At 40.2% G+C, this 21,903-nt stretch overlaps 2 protein-coding genes across 2 annotated transcripts in view; one reads left to right on the top strand and one right to left on the bottom strand.

Moving 5' to 3' along the window:
* Nucleotides 1-12,536, top strand: part of LOC139296628 (uncharacterized protein C4orf54-like) — a 21,208-nt gene extending 8,672 nt beyond the window's left edge. Inside the window, exon 2 of the mRNA XM_070919094.1 lies at nt 12,452-12,536. The gene's annotated coding sequence lies outside the window, so the exon portion shown is untranslated. The remainder of the gene's footprint in view (nt 1-12,451) is intronic.
* mttp (microsomal triglyceride transfer protein) lies at nt 10,347-21,903 on the bottom strand. Its single transcript, XM_070919106.1, has 18 exons — nt 21,843-21,903; nt 20,392-20,579; nt 20,088-20,231; nt 17,664-17,771; nt 17,455-17,571; nt 17,225-17,364; nt 16,990-17,140; nt 15,626-15,783; nt 15,304-15,472; nt 14,879-14,986; nt 14,518-14,730; nt 14,196-14,407; nt 13,977-14,074; nt 13,586-13,707; nt 13,107-13,334; nt 12,414-12,538; nt 10,591-10,761; nt 10,347-10,494 (listed from the first exon to the last, which is right to left on the bottom strand). Exons 1-18 carry the CDS (start codon nt 21,901-21,903, stop codon nt 10,347-10,349), a joined length of 2,661 nt encoding a protein of 886 aa, XP_070775207.1.

Below are 21,903 nucleotides of genomic sequence, written 5' to 3'. Positions count from 1 at the left end.
CATTATGTCCCCAATTGTGCTACTGACACTCCGTTTTAGGATGTAACAGATAAACGTTTCAATTATTTTACCACAAAGATAAATCAAGACATGTTTGTGGTTTTCTGCATCCCATTACACTTGTGTATATATACTTGTAAGAGAGCAGGATACATTATGTCAAGTCCTTGTTGCCAGTTTATCCTAGTGGTCAAAACGTGGTAATGCAGCCCAGCGTTCTCCCCATGGACCACCATTATTAAGAGACATTGGTATACTCCCATTTCCAGAAGAATCTTTCCTGCATCCTGGGGAAAGTTTGGGAGATTGAATGAGAGTGTGCCATGTTCAACACCTCAATTGCAGAAGCGACTGCTCAGAGTTGTGGCCAGAAGGTCACCTGTGCTTGTTGTGGTGGCAACCAAAGAACCTGCTGGTGGACACTAGTGGTGAAGAAGGCCGTCAAACTGACAAAGGGGTCCTTTCAGGCTTGTTTGGCCCAGAAGACGGTTATCAGCAGACCAGAGTGCAAAAACTTGGGTGTGGTAGGAATTTGAGGAGGCCATGGAGGAAGACTTTTGGTCAGCCTCAAAGAGGTTCTCTGTAGGCTGTGTTCAGCATGGAATTGCTGATCCAGACTAACAATATTGTTAGACAGTTGAAGGAACACTTTGAGGAACTCCTGAACCCCGACTGGCACACCCTCCATAGAGGAGGCAGAGCTGGAAGCCTTGTCGGAAATCAAAAAGCTCCACAGTGGCAAGGCGCTGAGGGTGGATGAGATTTGCCCTGAGATGCTGAAGGCTCTGGACATTTTGGGGCTGTCTTGATTGAACCTCAAGGGTCAGGGACATTGCCTGGGGACTGGCAGACTAGGATGGTGGTTCCCATTTTTAAAAAGATGGACCAGAGGGTGTGCTCCAACTATTAAGATATCACATTGCTCAACCTTTCTGGGAAAACGTGTACCAGGGTACTGGAAAGGAGGCTCCGACTGATTGTCAATCCTTTGTTCCAGGACCAGCAATGCAGATTTTGTCCTGGTCATGGAACTGTTGACCACCTCTTTAACATTGCAAGGATACTGAGGGGGTCATGGAAGTCTGCCCATCCAGTCTACTTGTGTTTTATGGATTTGGAGAAGGCTTGTGACCGCTTTCCCTGGGGTGCTGTATCCTGTGTCGGATACAGCAGGAGAATGGGGTACCGTGGCCATTTTTAAGAGTCATACAGTCCTTGTATAACTGCTTTAAGAGCTGTGTCCACATTCTCAGCAGAAAGTCAAGTGTGTTCTCAGTGGGCGTTGGTTTATGCATTGTCACCAATTCAGTTTTGTGATTTTCATGGTTAGATTTCTAGGCAAAGCAGAGGGTCCAGTATGGTGGCCTCAGGACTGCATCTCTGCTTTTTGCCGATGATGTGGTTCTGCTGGCTTTATCAGATCATGACTTCCAGTGTGTACTGGGATGGTTTGCGGCCAGCACTGTCAAGTCTGACGCCATGGTTCAATGGTGGATAAAGTGAGGGTAAAATGGAGTTAGAGATTGACAAGTGGATTGGTGACACGACAGCAGTAACGTGGACGCTGTACCGGACTGTTGTGGTGAAGAAATAACTGAGCCTGATGGCCACACCCTCAATTTACCAGTTGATCTATGCTCCAACCCTCAACTATAGTCTGACTGAATGAGACTGTAGACACAAGCAAAATGAGTTTCCTTCATAGAGTGGTGCACCCTTAGTGAGAGTGATGAGCTCAGACATCTGAATGGGACCGCTGCTCTTTGCGAGGAGTAAGTCGAGGTGGTTTGAGCAATTGATTTGGATGTCTCCTGGATGCCTACCTGTGGAGGTACTCCAGATACATCTAACTGGGAGGAGACCACGGGGCAAACCCAGAATACGCTTGAGGGATTACATATCCCAACTGGCCTGGGAATACATGGTGGATATACCTCTGTAAAACAATTAACAGAGCACTCTTACATTATGCCATTATCCTGTATTTGCTGCTTGCGGCCACAGGGGCCGCTGTTAATCAAAAGTTACATAGTCTTGCGTCACACAATAAGATAATTACATACAACTTATAATGTGTATTTTCACAGTTTTCTGAGGACAGGGACCATTTGTCTGCACTGAAAAAATTTTGTTTTACAGAAAGTTCAATCAGTGGAGGATTTAAAATGATTGTATTTCAAATTCATAATATATTCTAAAGGAATCCCAAGTAAATGATAAATATCTGACATTACTATGTATCATATTACTACTCTCCAACATTAACTTTCCACGTTCACAATAACATTTCCATATCTTTTGTCGGTGGCTCATGTTCTACTTGAAGTATGTGTAACCTCTGTGTCATGACTCACAAAATGCTGCTAATACCTGCACAATTGATATTCTGTATGAAGTGGTGTATGTTTATATTTTAAAAGCACGCTCCTTGCATGTTACAGTACAAAGAAAAGAGAAACACACCCAGTGTGTTGCTCAGATGGAGCTGGGACTCTGGTTTAACTGTGTACTTAGGTCAGTATTTCCTAAGTAGTGTTGGGCCTAATGAGTCAGAGCCAGCTGAGACATTTAGGGGATAACTTCCTCTATTCGTGTTGGTTTATTTTACATTTTTGTGTAACGAGATGGGAGTTGGTGCATCTGAACGTGTCTGTGTGTCATGTACTGTATGGCATTTCAGCAATCTGTGAGCGTACAACAAAGAGTCATGTTACTTCACTGTAGACAGGAGCGTACAGACTGCACATGTTGGGTGTGTCTTTACACTTCACACACAGCAATGTCAGTTTCTCTTGTTTAAATGCCTTCCAACCTCTTTAGTTTAAATGTATATGAATTAAAATTACATATTAATTGATGACATCCACACTAGAATCAAATATATTTGTATTATTTCTTTCTGTACAGTGAAGCTCTGAGGTTATTTTCTTTTTTCTGTTTCCTTTTGAATATGCAGTGGGGGCATCATAGGTCATTGTGTAGAATTAATACAAACTGTTGATTGCTAATTTTAGCATGTTTCAAAACTAAACACATATTAAAGGTATTTGGAGCTGCAGGTCAGTCTATGTACCTTTATCTGTAAAATACACGTTATTATGGCTCTGTGATGACAGACTTTATATAAATTGCCCTATGAGTCGATTTCATTATAAGTGATATGAATGCATGCAGTGATTTGGAAGACTTGTTGACTGTGCAGTAGATTGGACATGGTTTAACCTGATGTTAGAACATTTAAAGCATTTTGAGGTGAAATGTGACTTAAATTTGTACATTTAATTCATAACACATTGTACTTCTTAATGAGAGTATTTTAATTATAATTCTAAATTATAGGCAGTTGAGAGCAATGCAAGTTAAACAAAGTTATTTATTTAGAGATTATAAATCAGTTGTATAGAAATGATTTAAAAAATAAAATAACCAAAGAAACATTTGTTAGGAACTATGAACAAGTCCAGATTGAGAGATATGATATACTACCTCCTGCCAGAGAGTTTTAAAAGTATGTGTTTGATCAGCAAGTTGTCCAAAAGTGGAAGATGGTAGAACACATATTTCACTAATTTCATGATGATTCATTAAAGCACATTTACATATCATTTTGAAACCCTCTGAAGATAAATAAGATATATATTATAGTTTTTAAGCTCCAGTAAACCAGCTATTCTAATGTTGTCATAAACATAAAACTGATAAAAAAAACCTTTCTCCCACATGCATTTTTATTAGTTTCTCGTATGACCTTTATCTGTGAATAATAATGTACTTAATGCACTTGGATTGTCAGTATTTTGTCACCGACACTGACAGCAATGAATGGCTGCAAACATTGATGATAGCAGGGGCACCATATGGACTTGTTAATTGTAAAATTAAATTCTGGTGAATTTTGCCCTAAGATGCACTGTGACATAGATAATATAATTTGTTTAAAACATTCTTCCAGATGTCCTCCAACAAACCTGCTGAATCTGAGGTTAAATATTGGAAATTTACTGTATCAAAGCTTGTTTTTGTATGAAGAAAGAGGGATAACCGTAAGTGAGATGGTGTGAGAAAAGTGTGTTTATGAATGTTCAAAGAAAGATGGCACATATTTGAATGAAATGCCTTAACGGCCATGCAGTTATACAGTGGCATTGTATATGTTTTATGCCTGATGTAAACTGTGTTGTGTGGCTGCCCTAGAAAAAGACAGAGGTCAGGATGACAGCAGAGATATACTTTGAAAGGAGAGGTGAGTGCTGTGTTTGCACAGCTTGAAAGTAATGAATATGATGAATGAGTGTAACGTAGACTGAAAAGCCTACATTTGTTTGCAATAAATTAAAAATGCAAGCTACTTAACATCTTTGTGTCCATGAATTTGTCTGTATTTAAAGTGACCACTCAAAAAACCCCAGATGAACTCTTTTTTTTTTAGAGAAATTAAAAAATAAATATGTAATCTAATCACTTTTTGTTTGTTTGAGTTACAGCTATCATCCAGGTACAGGGATGACGGAATAGTAAAAAGAGGTATACTTTCTAATGAGACACTCTTTGTAAGGGTTTATAAGTTGCAACTAAGGCTTTATTAATTATTAAAAAACATTAATTAATAGTATTAATACTTCAAAGATCAGTTATAAGCCACTGATACGAACGCTTTTGGGATGACATATTGCGGAAAAATAGCTAAAGCTAAAAGATAAAGGAAACCCAAAAGGTGTTCTTGTCAATGACTTATGATTGATCTTTGAAGTGTTAATAAATTATCTATCAATAATTAATGACGCCATTATAGTTGCAAACTATAAGCCAATTATAAATGGTGCTTTATTAGAAAAAGGTACCAAAATAGTAAATTAATTATTTAAATTCACCAAAATGTAATTAAGTAAAGCTAAAAGTCTGGCTGCTATGACATCAGTATATTTTTAAAATGAGGAACAACCTTGTGTCCAATCATTCATGTGTCCCACATTACTCATGCACTGGATGATATTCTTCCTCAAACACTTTTTGTATACTTTGACTATTTGATAGATTGATAGATAGTACATATTTTTATCCTATTATATTCTGTGTTGACCATATTTGCATTTTATTTCCCTCTATATCCCTGATCTGATTATTGTGGTTGTCTGCAGTTTGATACTGATAAAGTTTCACCACTAAAATCACAAAAAAAAACGAAATGACAAGGGTCAAAGGGAATCGAACAGATTTATACCAACAGAAGTACACATTTGGCATCTGCCTGCGTGCAAGGTTCACTTACTGGTGACACTGAAACATCACCCGGGGCGAGGCTTAAGTTTAACCTGACAGTTTGCTGTTGTGTTTACTCGGTTGCCATGGATGCAGCGAGACTGGCAGATACTGGTTTGCCCCCAGCTGCTCTCGGTGGTTTCTAAAGAACCTACATTAAGGCCCAGTTGTTGTATTTAGATGCCAGCGGGGGCTCTGATGTCACAGCTGTGACACAAGAAAAGTCAAGATTTATTGCCTCACCTGGATCAACAAGTGTGTTTTACATTTAGGCCACTGACGTACATTTTGTCTCCATGGATATAACACAAACTATCAATACAGGGGTTATTGGTTTACTTTAAAAAGTGCAGCAAACAAAAATATATGTGAAACCCTTTCACCATAGGCTCGTAATAAGAGGAACACTTTATGTGATGCTCATTAAAGTATTAGTCCCCTTTAAACACCCAATACTTGGTAAAATGGTGAAAGAGACATCCCATTGTAAAATAACCTTGTCTAGGGTAATCTATGATTCTCACACTCTCTAGAAACTAATGAGAGGCTCAGGGAACAACTCTGATTTTTAATAAACCCAAATAATATTACTGTGGAAATATGAATAAGTCTGTTCTGTGGCACAGCATATACAGTGAAATGACAACACAAACACAGTATCTCAGTTTCAAAACTTGTATTAACTGAATGCAGGAATTCCACAGGAAAACCCAATATGAAAAGAATAAACACAAAACAAACCATCTTTTTTAAGTCTTTAGTCTGTGTAAACCTGAGTGCACTCTTAGTTTGAGTTTAAGCAAGCTTGCAACAGTTCGTTGGTGCGCTTATCATTGGAGCTCATAAAAAAACCTGTACAGCAGTACCTCCTTGTATAGAGAGAGAACAGCTCCTACCACGTCTGTAGAAGTCACCCTCCCGACTTATCGTCCGGACCAAATGAGTCAGTGGAGCAACTTTCTTGGGTAGAGTCTTCCTCTTTATGTACCGCTCACAAGATTTGCAGTACTCTTCGACATCGGACTTCATCCGTGGCCAGTAGAATCGATCTTTAATTAGGCTGTATGTTTTGTCAAGGCCCAAATGACCTGCGTCATCATGAAGGGATTTCATTACCATCTTCCTGTACTTTTCAGGCAAGACCAGCTGAGAGCGGTAGGGTTTGCCCGGCGGACTTGTGATTCGATACATGACTCCTTGTCGTACCTTTAACCGATCCCACTCTCTCATGAGCAGAGGGCAGGTTTGATGCTTTGTCTTGTTAACCTTAGTTACATCTCCACGGCTGAGAGCTGACCATACCTCACCGATACCAGGATCTTTTTGTTGAGCATCTGACAGCTTAGCAGAACTCAAAACAGGCATCCCCTTGACACTCAGGGTTGAGAGATTACAGTAGGCTGGTGGAATAGCATGTGTAGAAGGCCCCAAATGGTCAATTGCCCTACCAGGATATGGATTTCTCTGTTAGTTTACCACAGACATGGCTCTCACACCTTCTGCAGATAGATCTTTCCACTCCTCTTCTTGAGTTGGTTTGGGTTGCGGGCAACGGGATAGAGCGTCTGCATCAATGTTTTGAACCCCAGATGTGTACTTGATACTGAAGTCGTAGGTGGACAACGCAGGAAGCCAACGGTGACCAGTTGCATCTAGCCTGGCAGATGTCAACACGTACGTTAATGGATTGTTGTCTGTTCTCACTTCAAACTTCGTCCCATACAGGTAATCATGCAGTTTGTCCACCACCGCCCACTTCAAAGCCAAGAATTCCAATTTATGGGCAGGGTAATGTCGCTCAGACGGGGTAAGGCTTCGACTGACAAAAGTGACTGGTCTTAACCCTTCACCTTGATCCTGATACAACACACCACCTAGACCTTCTTGGCTAACGTCCATGTGTAGCACATAGGGCAGTGAGGTTTTCTCTACCCATGAGTTTGATGTAGGATGCAGTAAGAGTGCACACCACACTATCAAAACCACTGAGGACAAACCTTTTCGAGAGAGGTCTCACCGGCTGGCGCCTGCTGATGTGGAGGCATTGAGACAGCATCTGTCAAAATTGAAAGACGCTGGGATCATCACTGAGTCACGAAGTCCTTATGCCTCACCCATAGTGGTGGTGAGAAAGAAGAACGGAAAGATAAGGATGTGTGTGGACACAGCGCCAAGAATTGAGGATGCACAGGCCTGTCTAAACGGAAGCAAGTGGTTTAGTGTGCTAGACCTCCGAAGTGGATATCATCAAGTGCCTATGAATGACACAGACAAGACAGCTTTCATTTGCCCACTTGGTTTCTACCAATTTGAAAGGATGCCGCAAGGAGTGTCAGGGGCTCCCGCAACTTTTCAGCAAATCATGGAACAAACTGTTGGGGACATGAATTTGCTGGAAGTCCTAGTCTATCTGGATGATCTCATCGTGTTTGGAGCGACACTTGAAGAGCAAGAGGGAAGGCTGTTAAAGGTGCTTGACCGCCTCAAGGACGAGGGTCTCAAGCTGTCACTGGATAAATGCCAGTTTTGTAGACCATCAGTGACTTTTGTGGGACATATCATATCTCAAGATGGAGTGTCCACAGATTCAAAGAAAACTGAAGCTGTAACTACGTGGCCCAGACCAAACACCGTGACTGCTTTGCGGTCATTTCTTGGGTTCTGTGGGTACTATAGACGCTTCGTGAAGGATTACTCCAAAGTGGCCTACCCGTTGAACCAAATATTGTCCGGCTACCCGCCAGCTGCCAAGAACTAAGAGCTAACTCAGCTAACTCAGCTAAACTTCTCGCAAAACTCCCTCCATGGCGGAAAAACACTTGGTCGACATTAAACAATTTCTCACACACACATCAGAGCGTGGCTCCGGCAACACTTTAACACGGTCCAATAAAATTCACAACGGAAAATACTCAGTCTGTGACGACCCTCGCTCGTGCAGGCTTCTCTGTCGTCCCCGTTTCTCTCCTCTATTTTTTCCCTCCTTTCCCAGAATTCCACAGGAAATGAAAGCCTTCCCGGTCATTTATTCTCTAAAGTAAACAAGAACTATTATTAAGCTGTTAAAGAACTGAATAAACCTTGAAACATCCTGACAGATATATATTGACTGTATCACTGTCTGAACAGAGTAATATAATATAGAATGAATATTATAGTTGCCCAAACTTCGCAGTGGATCTAATGCACATTAACATGAGAGAAACAAATACAAAATATCTGATACAAATCAGGTTATTACATATGCTAATGTGGACACAACTGCACAGTATGAAGTAGAAAGAAAACCATGTCTTACAAAATCTGGAGTCATCCGTACAGGTTCCAATTTAGGAGTTTGCCATCTTGAAATGATCTGATTGCCAGATCATTGAATTCTCACTTGAAACCACCAGGAGGCAAGATTTTCTACACTGGGATCACTGGTTTTGAGTCTACAGCTACACTAGCAACCCTGTATCTGTCTCATCGTGTCACATGTAGAGAAAGAGATTTTGTTGAGCCAAGCAGTACAGCCTTAATATCAGCCATATTGCAATGCACATGATATTCAGCAGTATAAAGTACAAATAAAGTATTTCTGATTCTGATCCCCTGACTCTAATTGTACATAAAGGCTGGATGAACTGGGCACAAAATGGTAAACCTTCAGGGGCCTATGAGTTTCAGGGCCTTTATTTGAGGTAAGTTTCTTAGTTTCTAATTTGTAATATGCGTTACTAAAGTATTATGTAAACTGACACATAAGGTTGCTCCTTTTCATTTTCACATAATGTATTCCTGTGGAATAATGCATATTTACATGGTGCATGTAGTTAAATAAATGTGTTTAATCAAATCAAACTAATTGACACACAGTGAACCAAGGGCAGGATAGGATAGCATCCCAAAATAGGAGTACCAGCTGGTCAAAATATTATGAATATGCCATGTGTAGTTGCAATGAGCACTGTACCCGGTGAATACTTCCATATATTTGAGGAACTCGCACGGGACAGATTAAAGAGCGGTCAATATCAAAGCAGCAGAGGCCGAGCCATCCTGACTTGATAGTGTCTTTCAAACTTAATGATCCCATTTTGTAACGCAGACTGTCTGTTATAAACTTGTAGTCTTTAAGCTAAGGTGCTATACTATTGTTTTCAAGTGCTAAGTAGTACTCCTCATGACAAGAAAAAATGACTTGGAGGGCCACTTTAAAGGCAAAAGGAACTAAGTCCCACAGCCTAAGAGGGTTATTTCAGCCCTGTTTTACACATGGTACAATTGTTCATACACATTGTTTAGCTGATAAGACAAGTCAAGTCACATTTATTGTCAGACAATTACAGATCTAACAAACTGATCCCTGAAACACAAGTTCAGAGCAGCTCAACTACCCAAATGTTTTCAGAGCAATTACAGCCATGTACAAAAAAATATATTCAAGTGTTGATGGATTCATTTTTGGAGATTAAATCTTCACCTCAAATCTTGCAAGTACAAAGTACAGATAACGCACACACATCGTCTTCATAGAAACAATTAAAAATCACCAACATGATTAAAAAATTTTGAATTAATTGATATTACTCTGCTAAATAAGTTATTTCAAGTGTGTGGAGAGTGATACAGTGACATAAAATAACAAACTGCTCCTCCTTAGACAACACATTCAATTAAAATACAAAGGAATGTTGACAGAAAGGAGCGTTTCTATTCATGGGGAAAGTTAATCCACTGTCTCCAGTGTGATATTTACATGTACATCTTTACTGTAACTGTGTTGAGAAAATTACAGTGGTACTATTGATGCTGAGTATTACCCATCAAATAAAACATACATCCTGTGTGTGCCCATCATAAATACATTTTCAAGGAAATCCATAAAAAGACAAGAATTCCTGATTTCAAACAAAATGTCAAATTAAAAATGACTTAAATACTCACAGGAATGTAAACATTGTATGTGTTGTTAAAAAATAAACATTCACCACTTTCTCTCTTGTGGTCCTCTCAGCGTGAAGCTGAGGTGTGATAGCTGTCCCTGAAAGCAATAAACCCTCTTTGAGTGAAAACTCGCTCCTGGATAGTTCATGGTGTCTCTTCTACCAGCTGGAGTCAAAAACCTTCTTGCACATGTTTGAGTTCTCCTGGTGAAGAGGGAATTCAGAGCCAGGGACGAGCTGCTTCTTGCTCTTAGACGACACAACGCTCTTCCCTGATGACAAGCCCTCATACTTGGTCAGGTATTCACTGGAAGCAGAACATCACAGAATAGACAATTAGGTTTTGTATAGGCTGATTCAAGAGTACTGAAATCTTTTCTTTACAGGGAGGGTCTCACAATACCTGACAGGGAAGGTAGTTTTGTCCATCTGCATGCATACCAGGAAGGGATATTCGGAAAACTGGACAGTGGTGATAAAGTCTAGCGATGCCTCTGTTTCGAAGCTGACCTCCACACCCGCTCTCATGAAGTCCATGTCCACTGTAACGTTGCCAGTGACCACTAATGCTCCCCTGAAACCATAAGCAAGTGAAAACCAAGTGAAAATGTGTCCAACAGACAAAGAAGAGTATGTGAAACTCATGTTTTCCCATGTGAAATATTACATTTCATTGTTCAGGTTCAAGTTCATATGAAAATACCAATAGTTTACAGAGTAAATGTCCAAAAAACACACATAGTATGTCATAGTATGATATACGATTGTAACAGAGACAGTAATTTTCTTTAGCCTTGTCAAAACCACTGTGGCATATGGTCCTTGTTTGTGACCACTTATTTGTATTATACGGTTTGTATCAGTGGCTCATTAACAAGTAGACTTAACTGCCATCTAACAACTTCCCCTTGTGTTTCAAATCCAAAGTGTGTGCCAGCCACTTGAAAATCCAACCTCTGTAACTTTGCCCGCGGCAACATGCCTTGGCAAAGATGCCAGTGTGGTTTGTTCTGCGTCTATAGATAGCCTGCCAGTCTATTATCAGAGTGGAAGAGGTACAACTATGCTGATCCATTCACCTGCCTCTGCCATTCCCCTCCACACATGGGCCAAATCATCCTGAAGTCCAAATCCAAGATACAGTGGTCTACAAGTGGGAAGAAAATCCCAAAACAGAAACATAAACCATGTTTTCGTTCCTCATGATGCTGTTCCAAAAAAGGCATTAATTCCACAGCATCATGTGTTTTTTGCACCGTAACCTAGATCCCCATTAAATCACCTTTCTTTTCCATCTTTTGTAAGTCATTTTTCGTGGAAATGTACACACAGAGCTGTACATTAAATGTGTCAGTAATGAAAGAGTAATTATAATTGTTTCAAATGTTGATGCAGTGCCAGTACAAAACCTGAGTTTCAGTCAAGATAACAATTTTTGATAACATACTTTTCTTTGTTAAGTGAAAATATATTTTTCTGCAAATAACTTTTTCCATTTAGCAAAATAATGAAACGCATCATCAAATGCATTCAAAACCAAAAAACAAGTGAACAGGATAAAAATCTGACGAGTATTCCGTGTCAGTTTTTAATACTTGAGTTTAGTTTTCAGTAGTAGTTTTCATGCAGCCGTGGCTCGTACAGGAAAATCACACCGTATTTAAATGTTAAAAATCTGCGGCATTGCTCTTTAAATCCTGTTTCATCACCAGATGCTGCGAGCTAACCGATACCAGCGTGATGATGTGCTCCATTTTCAGCGGCTACTGTTGTGCGTTCACTGTAATGTTTTAAAATAGAGGACCAGACAGAACTGACGTCATATCCACACAAACCTAGAAATGAGACAGGCGTGAAGCACAATGCTGGAGCGTGTCCGACATGCCGGTGGAACAAATGAATCAGACAACGCTTATAGACCATCTAAAGTTCACATGAATCCAACATCAACAGAAATCTATTTGCAGTGCGGTGACACGGCTCGAAGGTCTTTGCTTTCGGTCACAAAGGTTGTTTTTTGAGAATTATCTGCCTATCACAAAGGCCTTTGCCCTGCAAGTGTATTACATCATACCGTACATACAGTCCTTCCACGGTTGTACTTGAAGCTGTGACCTACATATATGGCACATACCATTATGTAAAAGATTTGCTGACGCCCCCATTCAGCTACAGGACAAAAAACATCTTCAACACCTGTTTTATTGTATTGTCTCTGGACTGTACCTGTTGTTGACGCTGGTCTTGGACTCCCTGTACCACAGACTGATCTCCATGCCTCCAGAGATGTCAATGGCTAACCCTCCTTGGAACTCTGCGCTCGCCTTCAGACCGGACTGCAGCTGGATCACCTGGAGGACCGAAGATGAGCAGGGAAGGGGAAAAAAATACACAAAGACTCAGTTATGTCTGACTCTATTGATAGTTAAGAATCCTTTTATCATAAATGTTCAATGTTCAAGGTTCCAATTAGCCACAGCGTAAGAAATGCCACATCATTGCATCAGCTGTGCGCATTTAGACACTGTTCACACTCACTAAGCTCGACAACTGAAGTTATTAACTTGAGTCATTCACTATCTGTGTCTATGTACACATAAAGTATGCATGTGATGAAGTAAACAAGTCCTCATACCTACATGACAAAATTCGTTGTGGGTAATTTCCTTCTAAAATGATCCATATAGACTGTCTTGCTTCTTAATGTAAATGTAAGTTAGGGAACGATAGGCTTGATAGTTGAATGCTGACTGGGACGCAAACCTCAATCTACAGTGTCAAAGTCTATGCAGTCTATGCATTGTACGCACAATCATCCACGTGTTTCCTTTTTGTGGCAATATAATGTGGCAACATCAAACTGCTGCTGGTTTGCAGCTGAACGTAACCGAGATATTTTCAAGCAAGCATTGTGTTTACCTCAGAATGATCCGTCAGCAGGATGAGACCCTTCACTACATTCATGGGCTCCCCAGTCATGGAGAACATTTTGGACATGAGGTCACTGTAACCCTTGAAGAAGGTGACGGGACGCAGCTGAATGTCGAACAGCAGAGCCGACATCCCAGCAAACGACTCCAGGTCTTCCTCGCCCTCGTCGGGTGTGGCAGCGATCAGTGACTCGAGACCCTGGGCCTCAATTGCTACCTGGAAGACAGGAAGAAAATCCAAATTAAATTAAACTAGCAAGTTGTTTTGATATTTCACATACACTATGTGAAAATGTCATACATTTCATAAGGAAAGGAAGTTCATCTGTATAGCATATGCATTAAAAACATTGCAAAAACATTAACACAACATTAAAACGCAAAGATGCAAGGATATATATCTAAATTCCTGTTCCTGCAACAGTCCCGCTAAGCTTGTTTTGCATATATTACAGTCCATTACAGTACCTGCAGTCCATGTAGCATCGCTCCTTTGCTAGCACCATAAATATTCATGTTGCTTCTCCTCAGAATCCCAGAGCCTGAATACAGGATGTCCAGACTGTATGTGGAGGTCACATCAGCAGATTCTGTAGGAAGAGGATTTTAAAGTACTCAGTCATCATATATGTAAGTGCTGTGATGTTATTTATCTTATTGCTGAAAAGCAAATAATAGCGAGACTCAAAATTATGAGTTTAAGGAGCCAAATCTAATCTCAATGGTAATGTTTTTTTGAAATTTTGTTCTCGCTGTTAAATTTTATTAACATGTTTCTTATTTCATCGCAGATTCTAAATCTTGTCCTAATATATTGTGTAATTCATTTTAGGCTTAGAGATGTGGGTGGATTACTCACGTGCCATGAATCCTGAGAATGCAGACGATGACCCAACTTTTGAAAAACGGTCGTAGTTATGTGAAATCATGTCCTTCATAGCTTGCTGTATAATTTTGCTGAAAAATTAAAACAAATGATATTATATAATAAATGACTGAAATCTTGCTATTTCTGTTCTGTTATACTAAATGCTCTTTGTTAAACTCTATAAAAGAGGATTTCTGTCCCATAACACACCTGGCGGGCAACTGGAAGCGGAGGATGTCCTGGATCTTAGACAGCATGTACTTGTTCATTTCTTTTGGCAGGTTTCCAATAGACAGAAGCAGATTCTTGACCTCTATGTACGAGGGGTTGCTACTGAGGATGACGTCGGCAGCGGCGGCTCTCACGTTTTTCTCGTAGATCCGTCGGTTCTGGTGGTAAACCCTGTTCACTGTCTGCTTAACCTACAAGTGAGATAAATATTTGGTTTCAGTTTCTGTTACATGCTAATTAGCTCCACAGCAGCACCCATAAACATCAGTTCAAATCAAGTGTTGTATACACTACGGCTTACCTCATCGGTCATGAGTTTGACATCGTATCTCTGCAGGGCGGTGAGGGCGATGGTGTTGTAAGCTCCCACCGCTGACTCTGCATACTTGGTAAAGATGGGAATGGCCTCAGGAAGCATAGAGTTCTTCAGAGCCAGAAGAAACATCTGGACCTCGGACTCTTCCTGCGTGCTGTCAGGACCGTCTAAAATCAGCTTCTTCACCTGCACCACTGTCTGAGAATCAAACATACAGCAGGAGATCATCAGTCAGCTCTTGGATTCATTCAAATTTGGTTTAGTTTCCAGAGTATTCCACAAAGGAAACGTACATACTACATGCGCTACATTTTTGTAGTCATTTATTATCATCTTGGAAGCTCACCGGTAAGTTGCACCCTCCTTTCTGACACAGCTTATGGACCAGGGCACCCATAATGATCACCACTGACTCTTTAATGTCATTGCTGCCGATATTTCCTTTTGAAATAACCTGAAAAAGAAAACTCTTCTCGTTAAACTTCACTGAAAACATTCAATTCTGACATATAATGTAAGTATAATATGACTTGGTTTAGCAGATTTATTCTCAAGTTTCTAAATTTTAAGACATTTTAAGACATATCATCTAAAATATCACATTTTGAGGGCAGACAGAAATATAGTATATAGCAATTTATGAAGAGATATGTAATGTGTTTGTTTCCCCAAAACAAATTCAGGAAAAAGGCGGTGCTTCATGTCTTGATAAAAAATACCTCCAACCAGTAGAGTGCCACCTTTTTCCTTTTTCAACAACATGACACTCACCAGCAGAGCCTGTAGCATCCTCTCATTGGGATGGGAAGCAAAGCCACATGCATAGAGAAACCTCTCCTGCAGAACCAAACCTTTGGCATCGGTGAAGTTAAGGAATTCAAGCATGGCATCCAGGGACGCAGTGGTCTGGGAGGAGGTCACAGCATCCACCACCTGAGGTCTGATACCAGCAGGAAGAAGGTAAACACAGCGATGGTGAGTTACTCTCCTTGGATCCTGACATTCTCAATGTTAAAAGTGAGTAACTCAAAGAAACAGCAGAGTGATGGAGTCAGTGAATAAGTTAAGATGTAGGAAGGAGAAGTGTATCTACAGAGATGTCTTGGTGGCACTCTTCAGCACTTTGAGGATCTCGTCCTTGGACGCCTTCCTAATGCTCTGGATGAGGGCCAGGAAGCTGCGAGGAGCCGTGGCTTTGGACAGGCTCGCTGGCTCCAGCTGCTTCTGTTGAGCCTGCCAATGTTCAAAAAGCTAAGAGGGAGAACACAGGGGAGATGGGATTAGAAGACAGATCGTCTTCAGCCGATAATTACAGCACAAAAATATACAGTATCTATTTACTAATACAGTGTTACAGTATTTAGCAGTGAGGAGGGTCTATAGGCACCAAAATGTTACTGCTGAGTGTGGGAATCTTTATGCACCTGTTTAAGAAATACTACATGTACAAGTGTTTTTCCTAACCTGAATCCTAGTAATAATGACTTGTACAAGTTTTTTGAACTGGCTACAAATATATATATATATATATATATATGCATATAGTAGAATAATATACTAAAACTCAAAATGAAATGACATTTCCATAAGAAGAGGAGGACCTGGAGCTGTCCCATCACAATTACCATGATATATTTAATTGTACCAGTTACTGTATGGTTTTGTTGAATATCAAGATACTCATCTTTACAGGGCCATAATAATGGAAACTCAAAAGAATTCCAGTTTGTTACAACTTCAGTTTTATTTTTCATAATTTTGTTCACCTTTCCTGTCATTAATCTCAACGTCGCTAATTCCTGAGGTGAACAAAACTTATTTGGAAAAGAAAAAGAAGGCGAACGGTAGTTATGCATGCACTCAACTTTCCTGTGCAATGAGGGAATTTCATGTGACCTTCAAATTCTTATAGTAACATGGCATGGCTTGCTTGCAGCTCTGTGAGGCTGTAGTAAATGCTAAATGCTAACACTAACGTGACAACAGCATGCATACAATGAGATGGCTAACATGCTAATGTTCAGCAGGTAATATGCTTACCATGTTCTCCATCCTAGTTTGGCATATTAGAATGCTAACATTTGCTAATAAGCACTGAAAGTACAGCTGATGCTCCTAGCTGGTATTTGGTAATAAAACCAAAGTATTGGACAAATGTCAAAGAATCACCAAACTTATAAGCGGGACATGAAAGTCTGTACCAAATTTCATGGTGACCCATCCATTACTTGTCGAGACATTTCACTAAAAACCACAAAATTCAAGAGGAGAAGTCAGGGGATCACCAAAGTCATTAGGATTTATCCTCTGGGGGCCATGAATGCCTGTACAAAATGTCATGGCAATCTATTCAATACTTGTTGAGATATATATAGTCTGAACCAAAGTGTTGACCTGATACTGCCATCCATAGAGCATTGCTAAAATGAGTTTGTGTGAAAGTGAACAGGTACTCACTGATGGACAGCCCTTGCACTGACATTTGACCTTCTCTGCGATGATACCAACAGCTGCCAGTTTAGCATCAATTGACTTGACAACCCCAGCCACATCTTTGCCAGCAACCTCCAGCGGTCCAGCCTCAGTCCCTACCAACGCGAGGGTTTGCCTGGGAAGCAAGACATTTTAAAATTCAAAGTGTGCCCAATATCAGAAATGGCAGCACACATTAATTCTTCGTTAGGGCACTTACCTGGACACGACTTTAGCTGCAGCAGATCTGCGGGCGTTAACAGCCAGTGAGTGCGTCTCTTCAGCCACGGCCGAGCGGATGAAACCATCTTCAAGTGTGAACGCTGTAACAGAACTTGACTTCCTGCTCACACCCAAGACCTGAAGGAGGGGACATATCAAGCAGGATTTATTAGCAACTCAGTAAAGTTCATGTTTTAGCACAGCGAGTTCATCTGGATGCTGACATACCTGACTGTGTGTGGTGAATCCGGTCTCTGCGGTCCTACACGTCTCCAGGATCTTGGTTCTCGTCACTTGACCTTTGACTGCCTTGTATTCGACTGTGCACCTTCCAGACACGTCATTCTGTTCCCAGACATTATGTTTGTTATTAGCTACATGGATTAAAATATGAAAAACATGAATAAATGTCATGGGAGTATTATCATGCCATATACCTCTATAACCTTCCCAGTATTGAGCTGCACTTGCAGTAAGCTGGCCAACCCTCTTTTAAGGTTCTTGATGGTTGCAGGTTCGGCCCAGTAGGAATAAAACGCTTTTGCCTAAAAAAAAAGCAACATGTTAAACAGAAATGTATGCTTTTAAATAGTGGATACCAAGACATTTTGTCCAGCAAATAAAGCAGCCACTGTTGCAAGCGACCCACAGTCCTGTACGTGCTGCAGCCCACAAAGGCTTTCAGGGTGTCAGCTTTCTTTTGCACATTTGTGTACAGAAACATGTCTGCATGGTCATGACATCAGAAACTATTTACATTACATGCAAAAATAAAAGATATTCTTTGAAGTGCAGATCAAAAACAAAACCAGAATACTTTGGTATTAGCACTTTAGCATTTAAAAAGAAGTCTATCTCAACCTGGCATACGGTATATTGCCTCTAATTATAGTCTCAATACACATCAGTACACAGCACTGACCGGCATGAAAGATGAGTCAGTCTTATGTTTACCTGTGTTGATGTTATCGTATTAAAATACTGGAACCAAGTCAAATGAGCTTAGTTCATCTTGGGAAATATATCACACCACACAGTTTTCCTATGAGGCTTCAGTTTGGCTCAATAGTGGACTGTGTCCTGCTCATGAGTGGAGAAAGCAGCCTATTACATCAGCCTACAGTGTCTCTTATACAGTATGTAATTTATTTGTGGTGCTCAGCCACAATATCAGCTAGGACCACCATAAATAGATTGTCCACTGCTACGCTGTGTATTTTTCCATCAGTATAAATAACCCAACAACACCAGGGGAGACACTGATCCATCCTGTTTCAGACGTCGAACGGCTCATTCTTCCAACCTCCACACCGAACCAGTATTAATACCAAGAGGTCAAATATTAGCTATTTGGCTTCTTTTTTTCCATCTGGTGCACAACAGTCACAGATACATTTCAAATTAACATATAATACACACAGTACACTGTTGAAGTATCTCTATACAACACTGAAGTCCTGACATTGTGTGAAAGCAATACAAACAACAAACATGTCTTCATACTGGACATAAAAAATCTTGGTACTACTTCCTAATAAAGGTTTATTTTTAAGTTGGAACCAATTATTTTATTAATGATTAATAAAGTGTTTACTAATGCTTCACAGATCAGTCATTAATAAGAACACACTTTGGGTTGCCAGGTTGTAAAAATAAAATCCTTTTTCGGTGGATAATAAGTTGTTAATAAAGGGTAGCCCTTTTCCAGATGGTAAGTGATCATACAGTCCCATCAATGGGAGGAAGTCAAAGTGATTTTTCATAACCTGGCAACCCAAAAGCTCTTATTCTTATACCTTATTCATAAATTAATAAATCATTTATTAACCATAATGAATAAAATAAGTTACACCTAACAGGTAATTAAAGACATAAACAACAGCCACTCACCTCAGTGAGGTTGTACTTGGCCACAGCAGTGCTTTGAGCTAAATGCTAATGTTGACATGCTAACATGCACAAGATGACAATGCTAACATGCTGATGTTTAGAAATTATAATGTTTACCATGTTTACCATCTAGTGCCTTAGCATGCTAAGGTTTGATAATTAGCACTGTGCAGCTGAGGCTGATGGGAATGCTATTAGTTTTGCAGGTATTTAGTTATAAACCAAAGTACTGGACAAATTAAAATTTTGACCTGATGATGGCACTAAAGGAAAAGTCAGGGGATATAAGTTATTCTAATTCATCCCATGGGGGACTGTACCAAATGTCACCATTCATGCCGATGCCGCTATGGTTGAAAACTGAGTGAAGAGATCTCTTGCTAGCACTTTCTTCAGCAACACTTAAAGCCATAAACCAGTTCCATATGATTCCTGAGATATCTGACAACCAGCCTGCTGTTACTCTTTTGATTGCAATGCCTTATTGTTTATGGTGATAACGATGTGATAACAGCCAGTAAGAAGACAGTATGAGTCTTATCCACCAACCTGGAGCCACTCATTCATTCATTGACCCTCTGAACCTGCTGACCTTTGCACGCACACACATCTGTGCGGTATTTCCCCTGCCAGCATCATCACTCCAGCACAATGAATGCAAGCTCATTAACTCTCTGAAGACAATAACAGTGCTGGAAGTACACTGCTGACTTTACAACATTACCACCTCTCACATCAGAAATTGGCTGAAAACAACAATTCATATAATATTCAGGAAGTGCTACAGTTGCTACAACTCTTTATGCTGAAAGGTGTTTTATTTTGACAGTATGTCAAAATAAGTAAAAACTTCTTAAAAGACAATGAGGCTGTGCAGATAAAACCAGCAATAAGCGGTGTCGCCACAGATAAGGACTATTTTCTATATACATATGTTGTTTAATACCAATGATCCAAACTAATGCTCTTACCTTTCCATTTCTCAGATGCACCAAGAAAGGTTTTGTCAGAGCTGCCAGTTTGGTTTTCCCCAAGACGCTATCCACTGTGGATCCATGGAGGACGTTCTTCTTCTCTGATCGATGGGACACGGGGTCGATCCTCACATTTGAGATCTATGAACGAGAGGTTAATCAATGTGAGCGAAAGCCTGCTCTCCTTTTTGCAATCAATGGATTATTCTGACTCTCTTACAACTCACTGGATTAAAGTTTTTATAAATGTACTACGAAATAACATCATGTCCTGTCTCAACATGTGACTGGGCCGACGTACCGCCAGTTGGATCAGTTGGTCGTCCTTGCTGCTGGGATCTCTCCAAACTAGGTTGACGTCCACGTCGCTCGAGATCCTGTAGCCAGCACTGCCCTCTTTTGACCCCCTGCTGCTGTCCACCAGCACGTCGGTGGTGTAGCTGAATTTGTACAGCTGGTTGTTGTTCAGCCGGGGTCCAGCAGCACCACCTGAAGAAACACAGGAAACGCAGCTTGTGAGTGGAGAGTGGTGCTTTACATTACTGCTAACCATTTCCCACAACATACTATAACTTTTTAGACTGATATAGTTTAATTTCATGTCAGAACCTTATAAATATTAGCCAGTAGAAACCTGAAACTTGACATAGTAATCCATCCCAGTGAACATGCAATTGTCTTCATTTGTTTGTGTATCCTCATGTAATAATGCCGTTTAGAGCAGTGAATGTTTTAAAAACTCTTATTTTGGTCTCTCTATCTCTAAAACCTTGAATTTGAGTTTTGAGCAATGGCTGTGTTGTCCTGGGAAACAAAGAATAAACAAACCTGGATATTGTGGGAAGGATAATGTGATTTTGGAGGCTTCCTACATTTAAAAAATTGCAGTTTGGGAGAAAACTCTCAAATCTCAGATGTGCGAGCTTCTCATTATCAAATAGTTGCTCTATTGGATACTTTTCAAAGCAATCCACACTTTTAACTTCCTGCCATCAAAGACAATGTAACTTTAACAAGTGTAGATGTGTTCGTTGGGATGAGATGTAGTCGGTAATTCAGGCAGCATACTGAAGACGGTGAGTTAAAAACACCTTTCACTGAACATACTCTTTCTTTTCTTTCATTTTTTTTTTTTTAAGTTTACAGAAATAATATCTGTGGATAGAGGTGACTCAATCAGCAGCCATTTATCAAGGTGTGTTTGACATGAGAGAAGATAAAAATCTCTCCTCTGCTCTCATTACTGACAAGCTTTCTGTCAGATATGACATTAGGCCACGAGGGAGGACAGACTGACGTGTCAGTATTTGATTTCATCACTGAGGAATGAGGAGCTGAATTCAACTAACACAAATTCTGGGTCACTTTGTCTTTTGTCAACAATTGACTGAGATTCTTAGAGAACATATGAAGCAAAACACCAACAGAAACAATACATGTTATGTTTTATCTTTCTTGACTATACTCTTATCATTCGGTGATGTCACCAAGCAGCACTATGTGAAGCTACTCCGAAGACAATGAATAGGAGACAGACATTGTGGGCCCGGTAACATCACCCAGCATTATCTCCTGCCATGATTCATTCATTTTAAAGTCTCTGTGGAACACTAAATTGAAGCTTGTCACCTTAAATCATCAATCATTTTCCCAGCTGTTCCTCTAGTGTCATTTTGAGCTACAAATAAACCACTAAATAAACCAACTACCATCTACCAGCAGAAAAAAACTCACAACAGCCCATCATCTTACCTTTGGCAGAAGTGGAGACAGAGGAGGCTGTACAAAGCAAGAACACAACCAGGGTTAACAT

The sequence above is a fragment of the Enoplosus armatus genome, chromosome 2, assembly GCF_043641665.1.
Source record: "Enoplosus armatus isolate fEnoArm2 chromosome 2, fEnoArm2.hap1, whole genome shotgun sequence".
NCBI lineage: Eukaryota > Metazoa > Chordata > Actinopteri > Centrarchiformes > Enoplosidae > Enoplosus > Enoplosus armatus.
Note: the sequence above shows the minus strand (reverse complement) of the source record. Positions and strands in the feature narration are given on the sequence as shown.

Bases quoted from the DNA above. Each gene is read 5' to 3' on its own strand.
- mttp (XM_070919106.1), bottom strand. From the start codon at position 21,903: ATGTTAACCCTGGTTGTGTTCTTGCTTTGTACAGCCTCCTCTGTCTCC. The intron at 14,075-14,195 runs GTGTGTTATGGG...TTAATTTTTCAG, and splicing joins CGCTTCCAGTTGCCCGCCAG to CAAAATTATACAGCAAGCTA. The intron at 10,762-12,413 runs GTACAGTCCAGA...TTATGGTTTCAG, and splicing joins AAGACCAGCGTCAACAACAG to GGGAGCATTAGTGGTCACTG.